This window comes from Crassostrea angulata, chromosome 8 (assembly GCF_025612915.1).
Source record: "Crassostrea angulata isolate pt1a10 chromosome 8, ASM2561291v2, whole genome shotgun sequence".
Classification (NCBI taxonomy): Eukaryota; Metazoa; Mollusca; class Bivalvia; order Ostreida; family Ostreidae; genus Magallana; species Magallana angulata.
Window position 1 is genome coordinate 9,062,698 of NC_069118.1, and position 27,093 is coordinate 9,089,790.

At 33.8% G+C, this 27,093-nt stretch overlaps 1 protein-coding gene across 22 annotated transcripts; it reads right to left on the bottom strand.

Moving 5' to 3' along the window:
* LOC128158434 (tubulin tyrosine ligase 3-like) lies at positions 1-27,093 on the bottom strand. Of its 22 annotated transcripts, none has more exons than XM_052821277.1 (23): positions 26,514-27,093; positions 24,378-24,464; positions 23,093-23,237; positions 20,486-20,584; positions 13,238-13,267; positions 12,487-12,540; positions 11,197-11,351; positions 10,526-10,742; positions 10,365-10,420; positions 10,131-10,259; positions 9,884-9,998; positions 9,306-9,671; positions 8,810-8,952; positions 8,165-8,226; positions 7,821-7,972; positions 7,553-7,648; positions 6,849-7,107; positions 6,405-6,510; positions 6,069-6,083; positions 5,383-5,530; positions 4,945-5,262; positions 2,978-3,147; positions 1,129-1,417 (listed from the first exon to the last, which is right to left on the bottom strand). In XM_052821277.1, the coding sequence occupies exons 1-23, from the start codon at positions 26,967-26,969 to the stop codon at positions 1,280-1,282; spliced, it is 3,516 nt and encodes a 1,171-aa protein (XP_052677237.1). In that variant the 5' UTR covers positions 26,970-27,093; the 3' UTR covers positions 1,129-1,279. The 22 variants fall into 22 exon arrangements, with proteins under 22 accessions (XP_052677233.1, XP_052677228.1, XP_052677221.1 ...); XM_052821269.1 differs by having other exon boundaries at positions 4,480-5,262; XM_052821272.1 differs by having other exon boundaries at positions 1,408-1,546; positions 4,480-5,262.

The window sequence follows — 27,093 nt, forward strand, 5'->3', positions numbered from 1 at the left end:
TGCATGGTCAGCAATTTATTTCATTGATATAAGTAAAACCTTTTCATGACAATATTCGTATGAAATATCACAGCATATTATGAGCAAAATTTGAATATAATTTCCTTATCTTATAAAATACTGTTTTTTGCATTTAAAGATTCGTTTTGCTATCATAATGTGGGGATACAGTTTCGAAAACAACCTTTTCAAGGTTTCCATTCAAATTAAAACATCATAACACGCCTATAATTAATGACATTTTCTTCTACCAGAAGTGCAGTTCCAGTAATAAATGCATTTCTTTATTGACTTAAATGATATCATAATATATAAAAGAAATTAAAGAATTTTTTTAAAAAGCAATAACAAATAAAATTTATAACAATCAACAATTATATACATATTCAAATAAAACAAATATTTATAGATAAATATATCAAACAAATATGCAATAAAAATGTTCAAAATATGGCAGAACAGAAACCTTTCATCAAAATTTATCACAGATATGTTCACAATAAAAAAATGGATTCAACATTTTTCACTATTGCTTAGAAAACAAAGCAAATTCACATAGACGACCTTCTGAAAAGTCGTACATTCAGAAGACTGAAATGCAAATGAAAAAAGAGACAAAATATGATATTATTTATCCTATATCTTAACAAACATACCTAGTACTTGACTTAGAAAGAGAATTTGTTCTTAATGTTCTCTGGGAGGTTTATGGCCCTCCAAAAATGTTAACGCCTAGCTGCTTACAAAGGGCGACAATGAATAGCAAATACCAAATCCCTAATTATTCCTTTCTTTAAGTGTTAGTATTAATCAAATAAAAAGTGTAATGTTAACAAAATCTGGTTAGGTTAATCAATGCAGTGGTCTATTACATAGGAATAGTTAATAGCTGAACAGAGGGGGAAACAAGTGAAATTAAAACAAAAACAAATAAAAAAGTGAGTGCAAGGAGTCGTACCGGCGACTGGTATGAATATCTCTAAAAATAAAATATAGATTAATCTTCATTCACATTTCAAAGTTCATCTGTTGGCAACTCCGTGTGACGTAATAGACAGTGGATTGTGAAGTTGTGACGTGTCAATAAACACAGCAGACGACGCATTCACGAGCGGAAGCTCGTGGCACTGAATAGATCGCCGACCTATGTACCGCCGAACGAGCCTCGGCAACGAATTAGTAGAAGCAGTCAAGCCGGCAGGGGTTAAAGGTCGCTTTATCCCGCCATCTGTATAGCGAAGAAGAATCTTCTCAGCACGAAGCGCTGTCGGTGTGCCATTTATGCTAGGTGGAGTATTAAGGCTTCCAGAAGACTTAAGCGAGCAGGAGGAAGCACTAGGTGGACGAGGTGAATAGCTGCTCTTTGGTCTGGCGGGAAATCCGCGCGCCGCGCGGTACGATTCGCTGCTGGTGTAGCCTGGATGAATAACAAGGCTATCTTGTTTACATTTGCATTGAGGATTGTTGTTATCAAGGTGTAAATTCATTCCACTGCCACACTCGGCACAGGTACGCCCCCAAGCACCATCGATTAGCGGATTCATACCTGTTAAAATTAATAACACGCCAGATTCAAAAAATGGGTTAGTGCAGCAATCAAATGGCGACAGACCTGCTTACCAATAAAACATTGCAAGACTCGACTTTTAAGAGCTAAGCAAATCAAAAAAGGTTAAAATATTTCATAATTAGTAAGTTACAAAGTCAGTCAATTGAAGAACTGAGCAAAAAACATAAACAGATTACATTGTTATCGACTTGATACGTTTTGTTAAACTTGCATAAGCAATGTCTGTCATTCCAAATATTTCAGTTTCAATTAGTTTTGTGAGTGCATATTTAATTTCAATATTAAATAAAATATTAGATTGCAAAATGTTATCGTTAAAAACAATAGACCAGTTGGCTAACTCTTACTTCAGTCAAAAGAGAACGAGTCAATTTGACCGAGAAAAAGCGCCCCACCAGTTATTATCAAATATACGTTAACTGAACAGCATAAATATTCATTATCATTGAAGCGATTATTGTAGTACATTTTACGATATTGAAAACAGTCAAGCAAGATAAAAAATTATCAAAGATCAAGGAAATAAATTAAATATTAGAAGAAAGTATGCTGGTTTACACAACACTGAATCTACTCTGGCAAAAGGACAAAGCATCCGTATAAATATATGTTTACAGGAGAGTTCAAAATTATCTAAAGGTAACGTACATGTAGTTTTATTTTGTTTGTTACCTTCAATGGAAAGTTTATTTCAAAGGGGCATAATTTTAGAAGAGTGAGAAATGCATGCATGCACAGAGAGAAGTCCCATTACAAGCAGAGAAGGATAGGACACACAATACCAGAATCATGCTTTAGTTTTATATCTCAAAAGTTCATAACATTCATAATATATTATCTATATTCCATCGTATGGCAAGGTATCTTAATAATTGTATAGATAATTTAGATTTGCATACTTTATTTTTTAAAAGAAAATGTTTGTTTTCTATCATATCGAGTAACGCTTGTGTGCAAATGATTTTTTATTTAAGCAAAAAGTGAAAATCACACAGTGAAAGCGATATATGAAAGATGCAAGAAAGTACGAATAACAATGGACTTAGGGATGCACCAAGTTTGTATAATTTTGTCAAAACTACAGAAACAATCCCTCAAAATCCTTACTTCATGAAAAAAGTTTTAAAAAAGTACACGTTTGAATATATTCTACAACAAAAAAAGACGGATATGCAAGGAACCCGCTATTTACCCTTAACGAGCTGGAAATGAGATCTACACAACATTAAAGCTATGATTGCAAAACACACAGTCAAAGTGAGCAGCTGAAACACAAAAAGATACGATACCGTCACCCAAGTGTGAGGGAAATCAACCCCTTGAAGCAATAGGCGCTAACATTCGGTGAAAGGGTATATTAGAGAAAGCACCCTAATCAAAGCCCTGAATCTGGTTGATAACATTAACCTTTATGACGGGTAGCTTTTGAACCACGACATATGGCGAGGCCTTAGTCATGTTCAGTTTGACAGGACTCCTCGCGTACTGTGGGAGAGAGAAAAGTCGTCTGGTTGTGATGGAGGACTGATGAGGCGGACTCCCCAAACCGTTCACGGTTTTTCTACGTCTCCGTTTTCCTTCAAAAAGATTCATTTTCTTATGTTAAAATATTATACCTAGCGTTTACATGTTAAATTATTGCTCCTAACTTTTTCTATTTTTTTTTCCTGTCAAAAAAATTTAATATCATATTTAACATATCTTTGAGCCTGATCATGTTATCAATTTGTTGCTATACTGTATAGAGAAACTAGAGGTTTAAATGTATAAAATATGTATGAGATAAATGTTTGTAATTTTTGTCTTTAATGCAAAGGCTGAATAGTCACAAAATGCCGGAGGCCAGGGTTTGGGAAATGAAACATGCTTTAGGATTAGGGAACATGAAAATAATGATACGTCCCACATTGTACATTTGTTGTTGAAATATAATTATGCCACGAGAAACCAAACTATTGCGCGGTCTCTATGCGCCTTTACGCACGCCTCTTTGGAATATCTTTTTAAGTAAATATATCTTAGTGATTTCAATCATCTCGTGTCATACTGCTATTGTTTGTTTGTCGTTAGAAAGTGTCAAAGACGTGTCAGACAGTTATTCAGGTTCAGTAGTGTTAAACAGAAAACAAAACGTATTAGTTCTCTAGGAAACAAGATGTACAACATGTGACGTAATGACAACATGCATTGATAAGGATTATCATGAGCAAAATGACCGACTAGCAAGTTGTATAATCAGAAGATTTCCTGTCAGTCTTTTCATCCCTGAAATATCGACTCTCCGGTGAAAGGTGGAACAAAACACTCAAGAGACCAATGAAGTTCACTCAATCGGTGCATGCATGCAAACCCATTCTTCTTTCAGTATGAACATTCAGTTTTAAGTTCTTAATACAAAAAGGAAACTGGTTAAATCTCTTCTTAATTAGAAATAAATTGTTAAACTGAGAGTAGTACTTTGAAGTTAGCTGTGTTAGCTTTTGTTTTTACATTGTTTTCTTTTACCCTCATTCTTTTATAATAAATTTCTTCTAGCGAAATCCTAGCTTGTTTACTATAACTGTAATTGGCATGCAGACAAAACATGCATTGTTACGTGTTACCATTAATCTCTTAGTTATATGACACTGGCGTGATAGCAGGACGGAAGCTGCCTTCGTTTTCTCTAGTAATACTGAAATACTTTAATTTTGGCGCCTGGTCCTTCAGTCCCCTAAAGCTCACGTTAATGCTAGCGTAGGGGACACGAGGAAACTTTATCATAACTTCAGGTCGTTTACAATAATCCTTTTGTTTTCGAATCTGATGCCCCAATGGTCTATGGACATGGGTTCGCTTTTTTGAGGTGCGGGGAGGCTTTGAAACAGGGAGGCCTGTCAAGGAATTCAGGCAAGGAATATCTCCATTACCTTTTGTAATAGCACCTGCCAACGACATCATAGGTGGTGCCGAGTTCACTGGTTTAATGGTCTGGAGGTCTGTAGACTCCACATTATTGACGGCTAGCATGGGACGATCCAACTTGTCTATGTTGGGGATCGTATAGTTGGTAGATACAGAGGTAGTGGAGACCATTCTCTTACCCGTCCACGCACTACAACTAGAGATAGGCAAAGAACCGGATTTGTCCGCCTTGGGGAAAGACTGAGGCTGCGAAAAGGATTGACTGCTGGTGTTGTCCTTCTCCTTGCTTTCCTTGCTGCTAATGTTCTCCTTCGTTTCCTTGCTGCTTCTACCACTGCTTTCTGAGTTACAACTAGAGTGACTAGTAGACGGTGTTACTTGGTTTTGATCATTTTGTGATTTGTGACTAGTCCGCTTTTGTGAGTTATATTTGTGCTGATGATCCTGACTTTCGCCCGGCGCTGACTTACCCTTCGCTGGAGCGCTATTGGATGCGTTCGTGTTCTTGTGAGTGGTGTCAAAGTTTTCGCTTTGCGGTCGCTTTGTGGTAGGCGGTGCTGGCTTCAGGTCTTTGCTTTCTGTATTTGGTGGCGGTTTGCGAGGGCTAAAATATGCAGTATCGTTGTCCATGCTTTTTCTTACAGTAAATCCATATGGTTTTTTAACTGTTTGCCCCTCGACAGAGAGATTTATTCCTATGTATGGAGGAACTGTCACCAAAGGCTGCTTGTAGGCCAACTCAAACCTTCCTATATCACAGTTCCTATCATATCTCCTATCAACGACGACTGAAAACAAAGAGAATTCATTGTTCTTTTATTTGGTATTATCTTATTCATTAAGCTTATAAAAACACTTCCACGACCGATTGTTTTTTTCTAGATTAAAAAAAATACTTCTGATCTGACCTTTGATTGAGTCCTCTAAAACACCAGTACACATTCTGCGTGTGATCTCAGTACTGCTCTCCATGCTGGGTGAGGAGTTGATCTCTATCAACCACGGACGGTAGTCCTCGGTTAACATGAAATCAGCCCCGTACAACTCAAAGGATGACTGTCAAGGAAGGACAAGGCACAATTAATTAGAAGTCAATTATATAAAAAAAAATCTGATTGAAAACAAACAGTTATTACAGGATGAAACCATTCATAATTTCTTTAAACAACTACGGATTTGTTAATATTTAGATTCATTAGTATTATCATCTGTGGACATGCAAAGAAAGTCACATTACTAAATCGTACACACATCGTGAAATTCTCAATTTGTATTCATAAAAAAAATCTAAAGTGCATATCTATTCATAAACATGTAAAGCCTGTTGGTGTTTTTACAAAGCACTGACTTTTGAAGAAAAGTACTCAAATTTTTTTATCATGGACAGGGACAACTTGAAGAAGGAAAGCATGATACAATACATTGAAAATGTTGACAAAAATAGGAAGTTCTACATTGGAGAGGGGAGCGTCGGGTAATTCCATTTGGTAGAGTCCATGATGTAAGGAAGTATAGAAAAACTGTGTAGAAAGATATTATTCAAAGCACATCATTAGAAATAGACACCTCCTGAGTACGTGCTGCTACAACTCACCTTAAACGTAGACGGCTAAAACAGAGAACACGTGCAACATAAAACGTGTCAATCCTCTAGGCATTACACACAATACAGTACCATTTTTATCAATGAATCTTTCCTCATTTATAATGAGGTCATTCTCAAAAAAACAACGAAATATAAAAAGGGGACAAAAGTTTTGAACAAGAAATAGTCGCGTAATGTACAGGATTGACACTTTGGCTGAATGGATAAATTAATTTCCAGACAGAGCAGAAGTGACCCAATGTTAAGTTACACCCAATTCACGGTAATTATGACAGCCAGGTAACCGACACCTATGTACAATATCAGCAAGCATGAAGGCGGTACCTTTCTGTATTCGATGACATCTTGTGTAGACAGCAAGGCACAGATTATTGCTTTCTTCATGCCGGGATATATGACGTCATCCCACGCATTCCCGTGACCCTGGCCCCTGAAAGAGACAGCAAGCTCCATAGTAAACAGGAAGAATGTTTCTACAAAAGCTCAAGCCTCATCTTGGTTAATAAGTACCATTAGGCTTTAGTATATGAAGAATTAATGTACATGTGGAAGAATTAGAATTTGCGATGGTCAAACTATGGCAAAACTTTTTGAATACCCTACGCGCACAAATTAACATCCCAATAAATTAAAATATAAATGTTTATATAATTTACGCATTAGAAAATCCATGAAATGACATCCCTTCAAAAACCTTATTAAAAAATCCAAGAAAATAGTCCTCCGCGAGTTCAAATGATTCCACAGTTAGAAAAAAGTTGCCTTTACTTGATATAATCCTTGAACTGTTCGTGTGTCCACATGTTCTGCTCGGGGAGGAGTGGGTGCCGAGGGCCGTTCTTGTAGTACTTCTGGATGGCGTTGTTGGATAGGTGGATGGACTCGTCAAAGTCTTCCAGTGTGTACTCCTGGGAACAGAAGCGGAGGTAGCTGTCCTGATAGAACCAGATGGTCAGGGGGTTCCAGTCGGTGACCAGGAACCACTGCCGGATGTCGAACTTACAGTTATACACCAGTAATGGACGTTCTGAAAATTAAAACATGTGTGATTACAGTTAGAGACCAGTAACGGACGTTCTAAAAATACAACCACGTTAGCTTACACTTATTAGATCAGTAATTGAAAATTAAACCATTACACGTGGGTTTACAGTTATAGACTAGTAACGGACGTTCTGGAAATTAAACAATTACACGTGTGTTTACAGTTATAGATGAGTAACAGATGTTAATGTAAGAGACCAGTAACGGGCGTTCTAAAAATTAAAACACCACTTTTGAGTATACACGAATTCAAAAGGTTTCAGCAACATTTATGAATAAAATGATTATTAATGTTCAAGACAAAAAATATAAAACAATTTTCAAGCACTTTTTCAATTTTCTAACTGAAGTTAATTGTAATATCACACTTCTGTTTGCTCAAACATTCTCATTCATAGTCCATATGTTTTCATCTATTTACTTCGTACCCATATATTTTTGCACCACGTATTTGTTGTCTTTCCGAACAACCTGACTGTTGACTAGTTTCAACATATCTTCAAGTTTGTCATAACAAACAATTCCTAAAAAATAAAACTTGTGTCATTTAAATTGACAAATATTCATCATGACACAATACACAATCATTTTTTTAAACATTGAAATACGGTAAAATAAGCTTCAATTATTAAAACATTTATAGATGAATTCCATCATTAACAAGTACCACTGACATTTATTAATTTATTAACTTACCTCTTCCCCGAGATTTGGCCCCTGGTTTAACGATCCAAATATTCTTATAACCATCCATTTCAAACTGCGGCATGTGGAGTTTAAGATTATAAAGGAGTCGATCTACTTCAGCTAACATACTACCAGACACATTCTGTATTTCACCATTCTCACTGCGAACAAATGTGGTCATTGGTAATAGCTATCACGATCACAAAAAGCTTACAATATTGTAATAATAATTTTTCACTTGTTACGAAAAGAAATGTATGGATCTCATACTATCAAATAGTATTACATGTATCATTAAAAAGTAATAAATCATTCAAAAGCAAATGGATTATACATGTATAGTATGTACTCACTTAACAAGTTGGTAGTACCACTTTAGCGTTTCATCCCACTGTTGTTGTGTCAATTCATGTGGCTAAAAAAACAAGCAGAGTGGACTTAGTTTTGAAAATTCAGCTTTACAAAAAATTACCACATTGTAATGATTGTACAATGCTGCAATTTTGTTCCGGGCTACGTTAACTTCTCAGAATTTAACGTATGATGTGAAATAATTGAAGCATGATTTCAAATATGTGTCATTGCTTCATGTCATTTACATCTCGTATATATATATATATATATATATATATATATATATATATATATATATATATATATATATATATATATATATATATATATATATATATATATATATATATATATATACCGATTGTGATTCCCTCAATTTTTTGCGGAAACATTTATCATACATAATATTATTATGATTTATCATAAAAAGATGTATTTTGATTCATTTAGTTAAAGATCATCTTAAACGATTCTAGTAAAAAGATTTCTTTAACATTAGTTACGTGTACAGTTCAAGAAGAAACAAAGATCATTGACTGAAGAAAATACATTTCAAAGGGATATAGATTATTCTAAGGTTGTTTTAAACAATGTCTGTAGAAATATAAGAACGCCTATAGATAGACTACGGTATGGATGCTTACGTCATTCAGGACATCGATGTCATCGTGTGAGCGCTCCTGAATGAATTTATCACACTGCTGCATCGCTCTCTCCAGGCAAGTTATCGGCACGCACACCTTCTTCTTCTTTTTTGTTCCCTTCTGTTTTTGAGATCGACTAGTTGCTGCAACCAAAAATATTATTATTAATCTTCTTAGTTCCAAACAAACATGTATGCTACAATGCTAAAAGACCATATATAGAAATAAGTCAGAATTGAGACACATTTGAAATAATTTTTATAGTTTGTTGATATTCCCGATGTGGGTACTAAACACTTAACAAAGGGTGAAAGTTTAAAACAAGTAAGCGGAAAAATTCATAAATATATATTCTTATTTACATTTCTTGTTTTTTTATCCCGATATTATTTCTAAAATTATTACTCTTGCCACTTAAAATCAAATCACAGAATAATATGTTTTATTCCATCATTCAAAAACTGCATATTTTAAATAGAGAAAATTGTACACGTACATGGCGGTTTTGCACTTTCGGTGGGTTTGACAATTTCGGGAGTTTTATCTTTGGGCTTGTTTTCTTTATTTTCACCGTTTGCCGCGGACTTCTCTTTCTCTAAGCATTCCTTGGCATGCGCACATAAATTGCCAGATGACACACCTGGTTTTGACCGCGTGCACTCGGGATTAGTACAGGTAAAATCCTCGCCCTTTTTGCTAGAATCTGAGTCTTTTTTCTCACTATCCTTTTTCTCTGTATCCGTTTTCTCGGAACCGACATCTTTCTTTTCATCATTTTCATCTTCTTCGGGTATACTCTCGTTTTTATATTGACTAGATATTATTTTTAAAATGTTTGCACACATCGTTTGCCTGTAGTCGTCTAGAAGAAAAATTGAACAAAATGTTATCAAATGTATTGTTGTAAAATGTAATATTTCATTAAAGTAAATTAAAAAAAAAACTAATTACATTTATATGTTTCCGTTCAACCTTTGACGCTAATTTTGTTAAGAATAAAACAGTTGCTGTGTAAAAAATACATTCAATAATGCACGAGGAATCACTTATAAAAATTTATCAAGCAATGGGTACCGATAAAAGAATTCTTTTCTTCTTCGTGACTGAGGCGGTAACACCGAGGGTAGAAAGAATCCGGGTCCGAGTTATCGAACCAGGGGACATTCCTCATGTTTATACAGAGCCCCACCTAAAATCCAATACACCTTGCATGAGTAAGTATCAATATTACAAACATGCAAACACTACGTCCATATCGCCATAAAACGTCTCATTCCGAGGCTTTACTTTGAATTCTGCTGACCACTTCTTGTTGCCCTACCTTGGTGGTAAAGGAGCCTGCTTTGATATAGTGGTTCACCATCTGATCTCTGGTTAAGAACCTATAGTCAACGATGTCCCTCTTTAACACCCAAATGAACGTGGGGTTCACATTCCGGACAATCCGCGACTGAAAGAGGTGAAGACAAATAATTAGTGACAAAAAAGGATTTTTCTTTTAACAAAGAACACAACACTACCATTTTCATTGATAATTTTTTTTCTTAATATTTACCATTATTCCGTAAATCCCATCTTCTTCCTCCCAAGGTGGAATTTTCGGCTGATCATCTGTAAAAAAAAAAAAAAACGCCATTTTATATGCATGATGCTCTTTGTACGTAAACACACAAACTTTAGAGGAAATCCAGGAAGACATGGCATGGAACAACTTACTATCGCTATCCCCATCATCATCATCATCCCCATCGTCATCATCATCATCATCGTCGTCATCATCATCATCATCGCTCTCATCCACCGTTTTACGGCGCTTTCTGGGAGTTTTCTTCTGAGGGGTGGAGATTTTGTAGAACTTTTCCACCCAGCCTCTCCTCCTCAGACTTTGTCTGACCGCGTTGTACCCTCCCTGGATGGTGAACACTTTCCGGTTCTGTTGAATAACAAAAACCAATTGTTAAGTTATACCATACGAAATATTAGCACTTCCGATGGTTCGGTAAACCTTTAAAATAGTTTACTATATGCTACAATGGTAATTAGTTCATTTAAACATGATATGGAATATACGTTTTATTGTACATTTTCAACATATAAAAACGTTGAAAATGTATCCACGCATTTCAGTAAATCACAGTAAATGCTGAATTCGTCTCTTTTGACACTTAGGGACCGCGTTGGATAAGTAAAACTTTCACATTTACAGGTCATGTGGCCGTGTGGTAAGTCCAATATGATATTTATACTCATATTTTTAACAGTTACAAGTAACATGACTGTTAATTACGACCAATATGTATCATCATCATAGACTTGCCTTGATGGCCTTCTCAGTCTGTAATATCGCTGTTAATTACGACCAATATTTATCATCACCATTGACTTGCCTTGATGGCCTTCTCGGCCTGCTCCTTTGCTGCCTTCAGACGATCCGTGTTGACGCTACAGTTTACATTGGTCAACTTCCGGGATATCTTGGGTCTCCCCAGGGATGGCATGGTCTTGCTCCGGGACAGGGATCCAGACACGTCGCCATCCAGGTCTAATTACAAAAAGAACCCAAAAATTATCAGCAATCAAAATCTCCCCAGGTTCCCGGGGCCATAAAACTTATAGAAGCTCACTTTTGATCTTAGTCTCACTTCTACAAAAGGAATACGTGTATATAGTACAATGTACATGTATAGAAAAGTGAGACATGTAAAAGTCAGTTCGTCTTGAGTTTTTTGGTCCCGAGGTTTGGTCTCTCATGACACACATATATTTTAATAAAAAGATAGAACGGATCAAATGCTGTGATTTACGACATTTTTAAATTAATATATTGATCATGATAATAATATGTGAAAAAGTAACTTTCTAAATTCGGCTTTATCAACATATAAAAATAATGAAACAAAAAAGCAATATCAAAGGCGTTTACAGTCAACAAATTAGGAAAAGCATTATGTCTTAAGTGTAACAGTTTTACATCATTAATCTATACAACGCTTCCAACTGTAAATGTATGTTAATATAATAGTCATTATAAATGCTATCTACATTTTAGTTTTATCATAGTCTCTCTCTCTCTCTCTCTCTCTCTCTCTCTCTCTCTCTCTCTCTCTCATATGTGTTAAGTTATTATTTGAGGATTCTTTCGTTGTTAAGGAAGATTTCAATGTATTTTTTTCTGTGGGCTATGGTAACACTCAAACTTGTCTAATCTATGTAAAGGGGTCATCAAATGTCACCGTTTTATTACCTTCAATATCTGAAACAACGTCAATAAAGCAAATTAGTAAAACTCAACTCAGAAAACAATGGTTAAAGCACCATCAGACAAACAAAAGAAGTTTCAATTGTGGTGCACACTTGTCACAGATTGCGGCAAACCAAACAAAAGATTTATCGGGATTTTTTTTACAATGATTTTAGAGTCAAATTTAACATTTTCCTAAAAAAAACTTGATAAGAAATCAACAAAAAATCGAATGAAATTATAATTGATACAATGATAGGATTGTTTAAATCAATATATTTTTAACACTGATAAAATTTTCTACCTTAGCAAATGGTTAGCATTTAATCAAGACAACGTTATTATCATTTTGATAGGATTTATACATCATTTTGTCTGTGACAAACATGTCAGTAGAGGTAGTTTTGAGGTTCAACACGGGGTTAGAAGCTATTACCTCCATTCTGGGGTTCTGAATTATCAGGGGTTTCACTATGGGAGACCCCTTCTTCTGGAAATGAGACAAAACAACGTACAACATCAAGCTGTGTTATCCAACCAGATACACAAGTATTACAGCAAAGGCGTCAATAATTCAGGAACTGTTTGTAGCTGTGTCGTAACAAAATAACTATAAAACCGATTTTCTGTACAGGTTATGTTTAGTTTATCTTATTCTTTGCAAAGACGCTTTTCATTGGTTTTGGTTAAAATAAAAACAGGTGTTGTAATAAGTCCGAAGGATATTACATTCTAAGCAAATGTTACATGTATTGCTAGGAACTTGAGAAAAATAAAGAGAAACAAAGAAATATGGCATGTATTGTGTTTGATTATTTCTCGAAACAATAAATGAAAATCAGAGAAAACAATGTCCCTTCTTAATAGGGTATCTGCTAAAAGTGTTATCATGGCTATCTAAGACATAACAAAAGATTAATCCATTTCTTATAATCAATATTTACACTAATGGAAAAATGAACATATAATGCATGTTTACATAAAACATTGAAATAAAGCCAGCACACGCTGCATGCAACTGTACACGTAATTACACGTATCACACACTACGCATGCAGTTAATTGGTAAACATTTCATACTTTACTTAAAATATTCAAAATAAGTATTGGAAAACAAATACTGCTCAAGAGTTCATGCTACAACTTTACTCCAGTACAGTAATATGTGCAACACATTATTTAAATACCCCTTCGTCTGGAAGTGTCTTTGTAGTTGTCTGTAAGAACATATAACACCTCTAGGTCAAGGTCACAGCAATGGAGTAGGCCACACTTTTCAGCTCTCCCCTATATTAGGCTGATTATGTGATATATACCATTCCAATTAACTATAAATGGATTGTGTGATGAGTATAAGGGTGACTGGTATGTGCTGTATAGTCTTGAATTAAAATTTAGTGATAAATTGGTGAAATTCTTGGAAAAACAATGAACTCTGAACATTCAGGTATGTGAATACTTTTCACCAACCTAACTGTTAATGTAAACAAAGAGATACCAGTGTGATCTGTCAGAGTCTATATCTGTGCTAATACTCAATAACTTGTTACCAAACCAGCTGCAACTTACTTATCTAATGATGTCAAACAATAAACCCACCACTAAAAACATCAATAAAGCTGCAGTCAAATCATCTGTAACAAACAGACCCACTGATAGTGCTAAACTTGGTGAGGGAGCCGCAAGGCCAGCAACTACACCAAACAAACCTCCATTAAAGAGGGGAAGAGTTGAGAGCTCAACCTCCGACTCCACCAACAATGATTCAACAACATCATTTGATGACCCCCAACTCAACCAACTAAGTTCCTTGCTTGATGACCTCACCAAGGATCAACGAGGCACCAAACAGGTTATCGATTTGATAATGCAGAAACCCCTCATCAAAAACTGTATGAGTGAACTCTTCATGCCCCAAATTAAATCACTTCAAAATGAGACAAAATTATTAAATGACCGGATTGACGAGATGGAACAGTATTCCCGCAGAACTTGCCTAAAATTCTCAGGAATCCCTGAAGAGGGAACCAGTGAAAATACTGACAAACTAGCAATGAATGTCATCAATCTGATACTATCCAAGGAAACATCCAAAATTGGGTTGGACCGAATAGAGAGAACCCATCGAGTCGGCCCGCGCAAGGGGAATGGGAAACCAAGAGATATCATTGTACGGTTTCTCAGTTACAGAGATCGCGCCACAGTTTTTCATCATAAGCGCAATCTTAAAAACTACAACCATAATCCGAGTACTTCATCGAGAGTCTTTATTAACGAAGCACTGACTAAACAAAGATCCAACATCCTGTTTGAAGCTCGCAAGCTTGCTCGTAGCAGACTTGTCGATAGTGTGTGGACGTATGATGGTCGCATCATTGTAAAAATGGATGAAAATCGTATAACACTTACCACAGAGGACGACCTCGAAAAGCTAAAAACGCGTTTGGAGCATCATTATGATGAACGTATCCTGACCACTTCTACCCCTGTGACTGAAAGGGACTAAGTCGTTCTTCGTGATTAACTTTGGCTACTAGAGCTGTTGCTCTGTAGCCACCCACGTGCCTTAGTCCATTTTCAGACTGGTCAAATTATTATTTAATTCGTAAAATCCTAGAAACGCTATGTACTTTCACTTAACCCACACATGTGTATTATTGATCAACGTCGTTAAGAAGCATAATAATCTTTGTCTCTTGTATGCTCTAAAAAAATGGTATCATCTAATTTCAGTAAACATGTTTAACTTACTACATTAGTCAGCTGTTAGTTAGGGGAAATAGCTCTATTTATGTTCTTTACAATCTATTTCCTCCTTTTTTATTTACCTTGTATTGGATTTTCCTCATGTAACCTAATCGACATTTCTATTGTTCAGAAATGCCTTGTAGATAAGTTTTCTGTTTATTTGTCACCTCGACAATACCCATGTGTATATAAGTTATGTATTTCATTTATTTTCTACTGTAGTGGAAAATCATATTACCCATTATTGTTCTTTTATAAATCACTACTATTAGCCTATAGAAGCGATAAGATATTGCTTATACATTGTTACTTGATTATCTTTATTCACCCGAGAGTACATTACTATAAATGTAGGCCATTTCGGTCATTAGCTTACACTCTGTGCAATACGAAAGTAAAAGTAGATTTGTTTACATTTTGTGGGATGAAGGCTGTGCATAAAGGTTTATTCTACATTTTTGATTCGTATGACTAATATTCTCATGTACAGCATTTACTATGAAATACAGCCGACTCATCCAATTCCTAAAGGTACGTTATTGTCTTACGCTTTATTGGTACTTACTGTTTTACTATTAATTGGTGGGATAGAATTCAATCCTGGTCCCGTTCAAGGTTCATTATTGTCAAATGTCAAAATAGTACATAATAATGTTTGTAGTCTTAAGTCGAAGGTAGATATTATTTTTAACGAACTTTGTGATTTTGATGTAATAGGAATATCTGAGAGTCATCTAGATAGAACCATTTCTGATGAGGAAATTGAATTTGAGGGATTTCACAAGCCTGTCAGATTAGACCGTAATAGATTTGGAGGTGGAGTTATAATTTATGTTAAGAACAACTTGCAGTTTTTGATACGCAACGACCTGAGTAATCCAAATATTGAAATCATATGGTTAGAAATTCATTGTGTTAATAACAAATTTTTAACTGGGGTTATGTATAGACCTCCAAATTCCAGGGCTGATGTACTTGACAACTTAGCAATATCACTAGAAAATGCTATAGACACTGGCTTACCCATATTTTTGATGGGTGATTTTAACATTGATATGTTAGCTGATGGTAACCATATATTTAAGCATATGCTCCAAAATTTTTCCCTTACAAATGTTATAACTCAACCAACTAATTATACCACCACAAGGGGTACTTGTATAGATCTAATTATTACTAACGCTGTAGAAAGAATAGAGAACATAGATGTATTAACCCCATTTTGTAGTACACACAGTCCAGTAACTCTTGAAATTCACTTTAAAACTTACAAACAAAGGGCATATAGAAGAATACTTACAGACTACGCACATGCTGACTACACCTCACTAAATAGTGATCTACTTCAGGTCAATTGGGACAGGGATGTATTTAACTCTACAAATATTAATGATGTCTATAAAAATTTCACAGATGTATTCACACAGCATGTGAACCAGCACATTCCTAAAAAAGTAGTTGTCATTCGCCCTTCTGATAAACCATTCATGACCAATGCCATAAGACGTAAAATGCGCCAACGTAATAGGATCCATTATAAAGCAAAAAAAACTAATAGTGACTACCAATGGAACAAATATCGTTGCTTAAGAAATCAGGTTATTGACATGGTTCGTACTGAAAAAAACAAGTATAAACAAAAGCTTACATCACAAATACTAGATAAATCAATTCCTCCTGGTAAATGGTGGCGAATAGTGAAATCATTATCAAAGTGTAACAATAAAAAAAAAGTACCACCTCCAATAAATTCTAATGGTAAAATACATATACACCCAGTAGATAAAGCATCAGAACTTAACAAACATTTTGCAAGCATATCACATATAGAAACAACTAATGAACCCAGGCTTCCACCTCAGGGCCCAGGGCCCCCTCACAGCATAGAAAGAATTAACATCACAGCCCAAGATGTTGTTGATCAATTATCAAATTTAAATATCACCAAACCTCCAGGCCCAGACGGTATCTCACCAAAGATTCTTAAAAATATCATACCTTCAATCAAACATCCAATCGCTAAATTATTTAACCTTACACTTCAACATCAAGAATTACCTTTTATATGGAAATTGTCACATATTACACCTGTATATAAGAACAAGGGCAACCCAGAGGACCCCTCAAACTATAGACCAATTGCACTCACATGCACCTTATGTAAAATACTGGAAAAAATTCTTTTAAAAACCCTTCACAATTATATGAAGGACCACAATCTTTTATTTAAAAACCAATCAGGATTTCAGCCCTCTGATTCCACTATTAATCAGCTTACTGAAATTTATAATATTATAATATCTAACCTTGATAAAGGTAAAGATATTATGTTCATATTTTGTGATATATCAAAAGCTTTCGATAAGGTCTGGCATAAAGGTCTCATCTATAAATTACAAAAATATGGAATCAGAGGAGAAATCCTTGGATGGATAGAAAACTATATTACTGATAGAACACAAAAGGTTGTCATCGAGGGCTATTCCTCAGGAATTGAAACCACTAATGCAGGAGTACCCCAGGGGTCAGTGTTAGGACCCTTCCTCTTTCTTATTTACATTAATGATATTGTTGAAAATATATGCAACCAAATAAGACTCTTTGCAGATGACACATCACTTTTTGTAATAGTTGATGATAATGATAATAATTCAGCTAAATCATTAACAGCTGATCTTGAAAAAATCAAACAGTGGTCTAATCAATGGCTGGTGGATTTTAATCCAAGCAAAACTATAAATGTTAACTTTTCCAGAAAGAAAAAAACCCATCCCCAGGTCTCTTTTGGTAACACTATAAACAATATTATCCAAAAAAATAATCATTGTCATTTAGGACTTACTTTGCAATCAAATGGGGAATGGTCACATCATATATCAAATATCTACGAAAAAGCATGCCAAAGATTGAACATGCTACGCATACTCAAATATAAAATAAATAGGGAATCTTTGATTAAAATTTACTTTGCATTTATTCGCCCTGTGTTAGAGTATGGTGATGTAGTCTGGGACAATTGTACAGATGAACAAAGTAATTTATTGGAAAGTATACAGATTGAAGCTGCACGAATAATTACTGGTCTTAGACGAAACTCATCTAAACAATACCTATATCAGGAATTAGGCTGGGAAACACTTAAGAAACGTAGAAGTAACCATAAATTAATATTATTGTTCAAAATATTAAACAATTATACCCCTGAATACTTATCTAATATTGTTGGTGAATGTTTCCCCCCACATAATACCTACAATCTTCGAAACAATTTCATCTATCGCACACCTGTTGCAAGAACAACATCTTACTTCAATAGTTTTATACCATCTACAATTATATTATGGAACAATCTACCTCAAAATACAAAAAATATAACTACAGTTTCAGCATTTAAGAACAGCCTCAAAAATATTAATAGTAAAAAACTGTATATGCATAAATTATTTAACCATGGCAAAAGATTAGAAAATATTTGGCATTGTCAGTTGAGAAATAACAGTAGTAACTTAAATGCTGACCTTTATTCACACCACCTTATTGCTTCTCCACTATGTCAGAAGTGCTTCCTTGAAGTGGAAGACTCTAAACATTATTTCTTACACTGTCCATCATATGCCTCCCAAAGAAAATCTCTATTTGATTATATGAACGACAATTCCATACCAATCACAATTAAGAATCTACTTTTTGGAAGTGATAAACTAACATTTCAAAATAACCTACTATTATTTGATAAAATTCATTTTTACATAAAAAGTACAAACAGATTTAAGTAAATGCATAGGTAAAAATGTACACATTGTATAAAAAATGTATCTGTATCAAAATGGGTACCACTGACTTTCCTTACACTCCTTTCTTTTCATTTTTTATTGCTTATTTGTTCTCCCCCTCCCCCTCCCACCCCATCCCCCCAAACTTTCCATTTTTTCTACTCTGTTATTAATTTTTGTTTTGTTTTTATTACATGTTTTTTCTTTTCTTTCTGATTTTTTCCCTACATTACATATACTTTTTATTTCCAACCTTAGCAATTAACCATTATTTTTCTATTTTTTTATTTTCATTTTCCTATCATGAGCTATTTGTTTTGTTTATTTTTTTTCACTGTACCTCCTTCCAATCCTATTTACAATATTAATCTATTATACAAAATTCCATGGCAATATATATGTATATATATATATTATATATAATTATATAATTACTCATATTATACCTTGACTACAGGAGAGAACATAAATAGGCATTGTGCCTGCTGTTCAATCCAATTCAATGTATTTATATACTTGAATAAAATACTTATTAAATTAAGAACATATCGTTTGAACTTGTTGATAAATATATTTAAATAATCTTCAAGATGAAGTCTTTTTATGATAAACGCTTGGTAAATAATCATAGTTTATCTATTCATTTGTTTCATCGTAAGACGTTTTTTTTGATATACAATTTTTCCACGAAATTAGGTCCGGCTGGTCTTACACTGTAGTTCAACTTTAGTTGACTTTAGCATGTGCATTAAATTTTGGTTTGCATATACTAGTATCACAATTTAAAGTCTGAACTTATTTAGGTCAGTTATAAATATTGTTCATTGTCACTAAATGATCATGCTTCTCTTGTACCTGATTTACTATACATATCTTCATAGACCTACACTTCTTAATGCATGCCAATTTAAATAATTAATTTAAATGTGTGTATCTGGTTTCCAAGGGGCGAACGTTTTAAATCATTATCTTAGTGAAATAATCTACTTTGATCTACAGAGGCCCATGATATTAAAGAGTAAAACGTCTAAGATTTTCCGACTGAAACTATCTTTGTACTTCAAAACCTCCATGGCTGTAAATGACGTCAATATCTCTAAAACTCGTAACTTGTTGTATATTGAATCTTCATTGTAAAAGACAATGTTGTCTTAAAGCTACATCACTAGATTATATTCCTATCGGTACATTCATTTCATGTGAAGTGTTAATTCCATTTTGACACGATAACTTAGAAATTATCAAAGTAATTGTTTCGTTTTATTCCTAGATATATTGGTACTTTCATTTTTTTTTATTTGAAGTGTTAATTTCAGTTTGCCATGATACTTTAGAAATAAGCGAGTGGTTTGTTTCGATCAAAGCATATAAATGGCTTTCTCTTGACGTGCAACATAATTTTATATACATGCATGTGTGGTTGTTGTTGTCCTCGTCTTCCGATGCTATTTTATTAATGTCCTTAGGATAGCGTATTTTAAATTCTAACTTACGACATACTGACTATCAATTATATCACATCTAGATAGTGGTTTTTAAGTATAGTTAAAGTAGGTCAAGGATTAAATACTCTAACATGTCTTAGACGAAATAACAATAATGCTTTAGATCAGAAAGATACATAAACACAGATAATAAAATCTAACCCTTGTTACACATTTTTTGTTTGAGTTTGCCCCAGCTCAATACACAGGAGGGGTTTAAAGCTGTCAATTTACGTTCAAAAATGTCCTCATTTCTTAATCCAAAACAAAATATTTATTTCAGGTCTTGGTGTAGAAAGTGACTGCAATCAAGTTAATCTAATATGTCTCTAATAGTCTTTTAATTCGACCATTGTCATTTTAAATCCTCAATAGTATACTAGGGCCAACAACTGCAACAATACTTGTTAGAAAAAGAGGTCGGACGTACCATCTAGCTCCGAGAGGACTTTCCCTTTCAGTTGGTGGTTGACAAGGCGCGTTTTATGCCGCTTTAGCACCATTTCGCTGCTACTATTGGAATATGGTCCTGAAAGAGAAATAGTACTTCAGATACACGTTCATTTGTACAATCCAATTTATCCTCAATGATCGCAGTGGAATGTTTTGACCGCTACTGGTATGCAACATTAAAAATCCAACTATATTTTATTCACCATCCAGTTGTGGTGTGGGGGTTTTTTCGCAAATTAATCTTATTGTCTTGGCAGGTAAATTACGTTTCTAAACATATGCTTATGGTAAAGAAATATAAATTCCAGAAACACACTGTGATATAGAGTTAAATAGGCAATTTCGCACATGTATGCACCATTGCATTTTTTTAATACCGGTATATCCAGAATTAATGACTTTTTTGCATAAACATGAGTGCAAATAAATTCTGGTTTTAAAAAGCTGAGATAATCATTTGCTCCTACTACGTATCCAATTTCCTAAGCCGAGTTAAATCCTGTTATTGCCAATACACACATACATGGAATTGATTTCTTGAATATATCTCACTATTCCAATTCATTTCCAATATGGAATTTATGGCAGAGAAATCACCTTGCCACTTGGTAAGGGAATATACAGCATCATACAAGTGGCAACATATGTCCTTATTATATCACTACCGGTAAATGACGTAAGGACCTGGGCCTTAACCTGTTTCACTTTACCTGTGGACTTGTTTTTCAAACGCCTAGTAAGAACCATATAAACATCGCTTGTTGGCAAGGGTCGATACGGAACCGTAAACATTTTCTTAAACTATTTCTCTCCAATCAATAATAAACTTCGGGAGATTTAAATGCCACTTTTAGACTCCAGATGAGACTTCTTTATATAGGTGAAATAAAAAAAAATGGAGAGCGAGAATTGCAAAACGCATTCACACTTATTGCTGTTCCATAATCAATACTGATCTATCCAACTTGTTTGCTAATCCCTTGTGATAGAAAAGAAATCATTAAAAATGCAATTTCATCCCTCGATCCTGTTTATAAAAAATGGACGGAATCAGTTCTATTCCTTTGAACAAAGTAGCATAGATCCTAGCTGGTATGTAATTGGTAATTTCAGGCACCTCAAAGACACTAACTATTCACTATGTTAGCGACAGCCATAGAAACTGAACAAATCACATCCAATTAGACTAACAATGTATCCAGCTCAATTGAACGCATCTTGATTTCGCAGAATTCAAACAATACAATGGTAACGATCCCAAACAACAAAATAACAAGATAAAAAGTTATGTTGCAGCTCAGAGAAAACAGCAGCAAGGAATACGAATGTTCTCATAGATAACTGACACTGAATGAAAAGGTGGCATCAATAATGGATGGATCCGGTAACCAGGACATTAGGGCTTCAGAGGGAGACATGACGGAGATCTTAATTACAGGTCCACGTTTAATGGACCTCTGGGAAATCAGGGCTTATTAGTGTCAATATGGAAGGGTACACTAAGTGTACCACACTAAAAAGACCATAAACACACACTAGGTGATGAGTCGGGTAGCCAGCCGTCTGCCAGAACTGATTTACTTTCACAGGCAAGTCCATGGTACATGCTTCATCTGACGATACGTATATGGTTAACATTTTGGTTGTGATCTTGATATATAAGAACATTTACAAGTGTCATTCAAGAACATTTTAAGAGCCTTTGAAGAATTTAATTTTTTTTTTTGGTGCATCTTGATCATGCTGATTATGAAAATGCCAAAGCTTCAATATTCAAAGTAATACTACTAAAGCATGCCATGTCTTTTACATTTGCATGAGATTGAAATAAGGTTCTGTGAATGCAGACACTAAGTCATTTAATTCTTTATACAAGTTTTTTGTTTTTCCTGAATAATGTCACTAATAAACTGATACCTAATAGATTGATATATGTAAAAGTTCTTAAAAGTAATTCTTGAAATCTATCGTTTACATACTACAAAAATAAAAGCTCTGTTTAAGGATTGTCTCAAAAAAAACCTTCTGGTGAAAAAAAATATTTGAAAATCTAAATACATGCAGAACTTACTGTTCTTTTGAAATCCATGTCATTGAAATTAAGTCTGACTTTAATCCTAGGTTTGCACATTGAAATGGTATTTAATCATGTTTCAATCTGTACTGAACAGTAGAGCAAAGGATTGAATTAATCTGACAAAGCAAGGCCTTGCGCATACATGTATGCTTCTCAGCGCTTCAATGCCCAAACTCCCAATCACTCTCTAATCCTCTTGTTCAGTTCACACTTTCAAATTTGATTCATATGACTGGTTTTAATCCTTGTACTTATTTACTAACTTTTGTAATCCATTTTTACTCTAATTGAAATGAATATCATATGCATACAAGTAATCTCCCCTGATGCATATTTTATCAGATTTTCAACCTCCGGCATGCAGACAGGGAAATTTTCAAATGATATTGCAAGCATTCTTTTTGGTACAAGTCATGTAATTTATCATATTAAAGATATTCTATCTGAATGCACTCTGTTTGTTTTCACAATATACATTGCTTTTTTCCAAATTTTACACTAACTAACCTTCCAATATTCTCTGGAGATTTGGGGACACGTTCTTGTTGCGGATGACATCTTTACCGTCACTGCTCTCCGTATCCTCGCCCTGACCTTTGACCCCATCAACCTGGTCGTCGGCCGAGTTATTTATATCCCCATCTTCAGCTCCCTTAAAAAATACACGCATCAGTGACAGTTTAGAAATAAAAACTTTGGTAGCAGAAACTTAATTAAGTTGACTAAAAACATGTATTGCAAATACATGTATGTTTTTTACTCAGAGACAATAATTTAGTGTGTGTTACATTTACATGCAAGAATTTCCATTAAAACATGTTGTACTTATACTAAGCATGCAATTAAATTGGAATGTGCTAGATGAAGGATCACCAAAACACTTCCGAGAAATCTATATATTAGTTTGTATACCCTCCCTGGGTTAATAGAGATGGTTGAGTGAGTAAATTCTGGAGATGTCTAAGAAAATCAATGAATGATCTTTTTTTTCACTTTATATACAGTTGAACTTCAATATCTCGAACATTGATATCTTGAATACAATGTATATGTCAAAGTGATAAATGTATGTCCCAACCACTTATTTTTTAAGTATTTTACTCTTGACATCTCAAATAGTCAGATATACCTTAAAGTTTTTAAACAGTCCCATCTAGTTCAAGATAATGAAGTTTAACTGTAATTATACAGTTTGTATTAATATATGGATTTAGAAATAAATAATTTTATCAAATTTAATATGCTTCAATCTGTGTTTGAAAATGGAATTTTTCATGTGATTAATGAGTTTTTATATTGACTAAACATGCTTTAAATTTCAAAAATTTCTCCTAAATATTAATTTAAAAAAAAAAATTATCTGTTTATGTGGGTTTTTTTTTTATCTCAGCAAAATTTTGAGCTGAACTGATTGACCAAAAATCATGGAAATGATGAACCATGAAATGAGATATACTAGTTATTCTACAACAACACTGTGAATTGTTAAATGTTAGGTAATATATGAGACCTATCAAATTAAATATAATGTTATGTACATGACATCTGCAGTGATTTTATGATTTTACAAATAAAAATGACTACATGTATTAAGTATTGACTCATAACATATATTGGTAAGTGTTTTAAATGACTATAAAAAGTGAATGAGTTTTTAGTTCTATTCTTAAGTTAGTATCATTGATGTCGAGATCAACTAAATAAGTTATTGATAGTGATGAATCACAATTAAGACACGGCATCATCTGTAGAAATGAAGTCTGTAAAACTGTGAGCTGAATGTTTAAATTACCTCCTTTACTTTCTTGAATTTTCGTAGTTTACTAACGGGAGAGAGTCTTCCATTATAACTGGAGAAATGGATGGAAGCTTGTTCGATCTGTAATGTACAGCACCACAGACACTCAGGAGCTAGTAGTACTCACAAGTTACTAAGTTCTACTGCATCTACTTATAGTACAGATCTATCTACTGTTAATTTACTAACGGTCTACACAGGAAGATTAATTAACAGAATTGGTTATTTTAGTAACAGAGTAACAAATAGTGTTTTGTTAGCCATACATGACATGTTAGTAAATAAAACATAATAATTATATAACAAGTAGAAATTCTAGTAATTCCAGTATTAGCTATTTTGTTTAATGAATTAGAATTTTAGACAAATTAAAGCTAAAGGAAACAAGACTTTACAGTGGCCAAAAAAAAATTCAAAAACTCCACATTTTCAAAGAATTTGTTTGTTTAATTTTGTCTGTTAATTACTTTATCTAAATTCATATATGTATCTATATAAAATTATAATACATGTAACATGATGTACGTACTCATTTTTTCTTTTAAAGCTGGGCTTAATAAACATATGTTGTTGTTGTTTTTATAGCTTAATATGATTAATTATATTGTTGTATTTTATAATGAATTAATTTAAACTTTTCTGAATTCAATTAAAAAAAGACTAAAATTGAGGTACCCTATATATAGCTTCATATATAATACATAAATGCATACAACATGTACATTTTTAACTTAAGCATCCTTAAATTGTCAGTGATGCAGTTTGATTTTGCATATATACTTTATTTCTTCCTGAATTGAAATCAATTCAGCTGGGAAAGATTCTAATTGTTCATCAGTGATACAATTCGACTTGTGTGAATTTGAATTGTGTGTGCAATGATATGTGTAACATTTCAACTTACAAGTGATTTAAAGCCCATACAATCTCACACAGTGAATGTATGTCAAATATTTTAAAACACAATGTGATAAAGTTAGGTTAAAACTGCAACATCTAATCTACAAACATTATAAACCCTGATAAGAGCATTCAGAAAAAAAAAAATACTTCTATTCATAGTCTTCAAAAAAGATATCATTGTTCAAATCTAGCTATTTCCAAATACAGTCCTGAATAAATAATTAAGGTACATTGATGTTACAAAAAAATATGTTAAGTATGACTAAGTTGAGAGTTTATTTAAACAAGTTTAGCTAATCAAAGCAGGAAAAGTTAAATATATTATTTTAAATTTCCGAATGCATAAAAAAATTAATATTTCATGTTTGTATATTCATTTGATGTATACATATTAATTTAATCTACTGAATTTTATATACATGAATATATATTTTGAAGTAATTAAAACAACATCAAACTATTATATATATACAACAGTTTAAGGGAAAATCATATTAAAGTTAATTCACATGAAATTGCCTATATTGACATAGATCATATTTATAAGATTTAAGCGTAAAAATGTGCACTTTCGGATATTTTTAAAAAGTCAAAGATAATTCAGTATGTACGTATGTTCGTTTTATCTCAATTAGGCAGTGAAATTGACAAGAATAAATTTAAAATGATTTTTTTATGGAGAATAATTCACTAAGAAAATCTGACATTAATAAATTTTATCATATTGATCCCTTTGGATTTTCTCGAAACACCTTGCACAACAAAAATCCCTGTAGACTTTTTTTTAATTGCATTTACCAGACGAGCATTGTTTGGAATTAGAAAATATCTTAGAACAATTTGATACATTAAAAGTGAATAAATATTGTTCGACTTAACCATGTGCACATGATATTTATCAATATCAGATTACCAAGCAAATTGCAATGCAAAACGACTTGGGACAAATACTAAACTGAATACTGTGGAATGATTAAAATTACGGGTGGCTCAGTTTTCATTGTTTTCATGGGTAGCCCTCCCCCACGAATTTACATCCTCAACAAAAACAAATTAAGAAAGAGTCATCTATCTTATTGAAACTGAAAACCGAGGCATCCACGAAATTATATCCATACATATATTTTCACTTTAAGTAACATATGCAACATATTTCTAGCAAAAGAAATACTCAAACCATGTCTTATGATAATTGTAAATTATTCATAGATGTGAAGACACACTTACATTTCTCTTCTGTCTATCTAAATGCTGTTGCTGTCTGGCCATAAAATCTGTGCCTAAATTTTGAACGATTTTTTGGCTAGCAGTGCTGACTTTCGGACGAAAAGTAAAGATATTATCATCTAGAAAAACATCTGATTTTGCAGTCATTTTGCCTGTACGAAGATTGTACACAGATGGTTTGTTTACGTTTGTCTCTTGTGGCTTAGAGGACACAGACTCTTCGACCAGTGGTTCCTGATCTTTCGGATCTTCTGCTTTATCTTCGGTGACAATAGGTTTATCTGAATTTGTAGGAATTGGTGCTAGAGGTTCAATGGTTCTGCATTTGATATCACGCATAAAATGAGGTACAGTTGCGTCGATAGTTTTTAAACGACGATTAGCAATTTTTCTACTTGCTTCACTGATCTTTGGAATAAATGCGTAGTTCTTACTGACATTATCTTTCAATTTCATCCTTTCTCATGTCTGGTTGATTTTATCAGCCATGTTTGCATTTTTACGCTCCAAATCGGGTAACTTCTTCCCAGAAAACAGTTGGCGTTCACCGTTACTATGGAGCAGCCATTTTCTCCTTTAC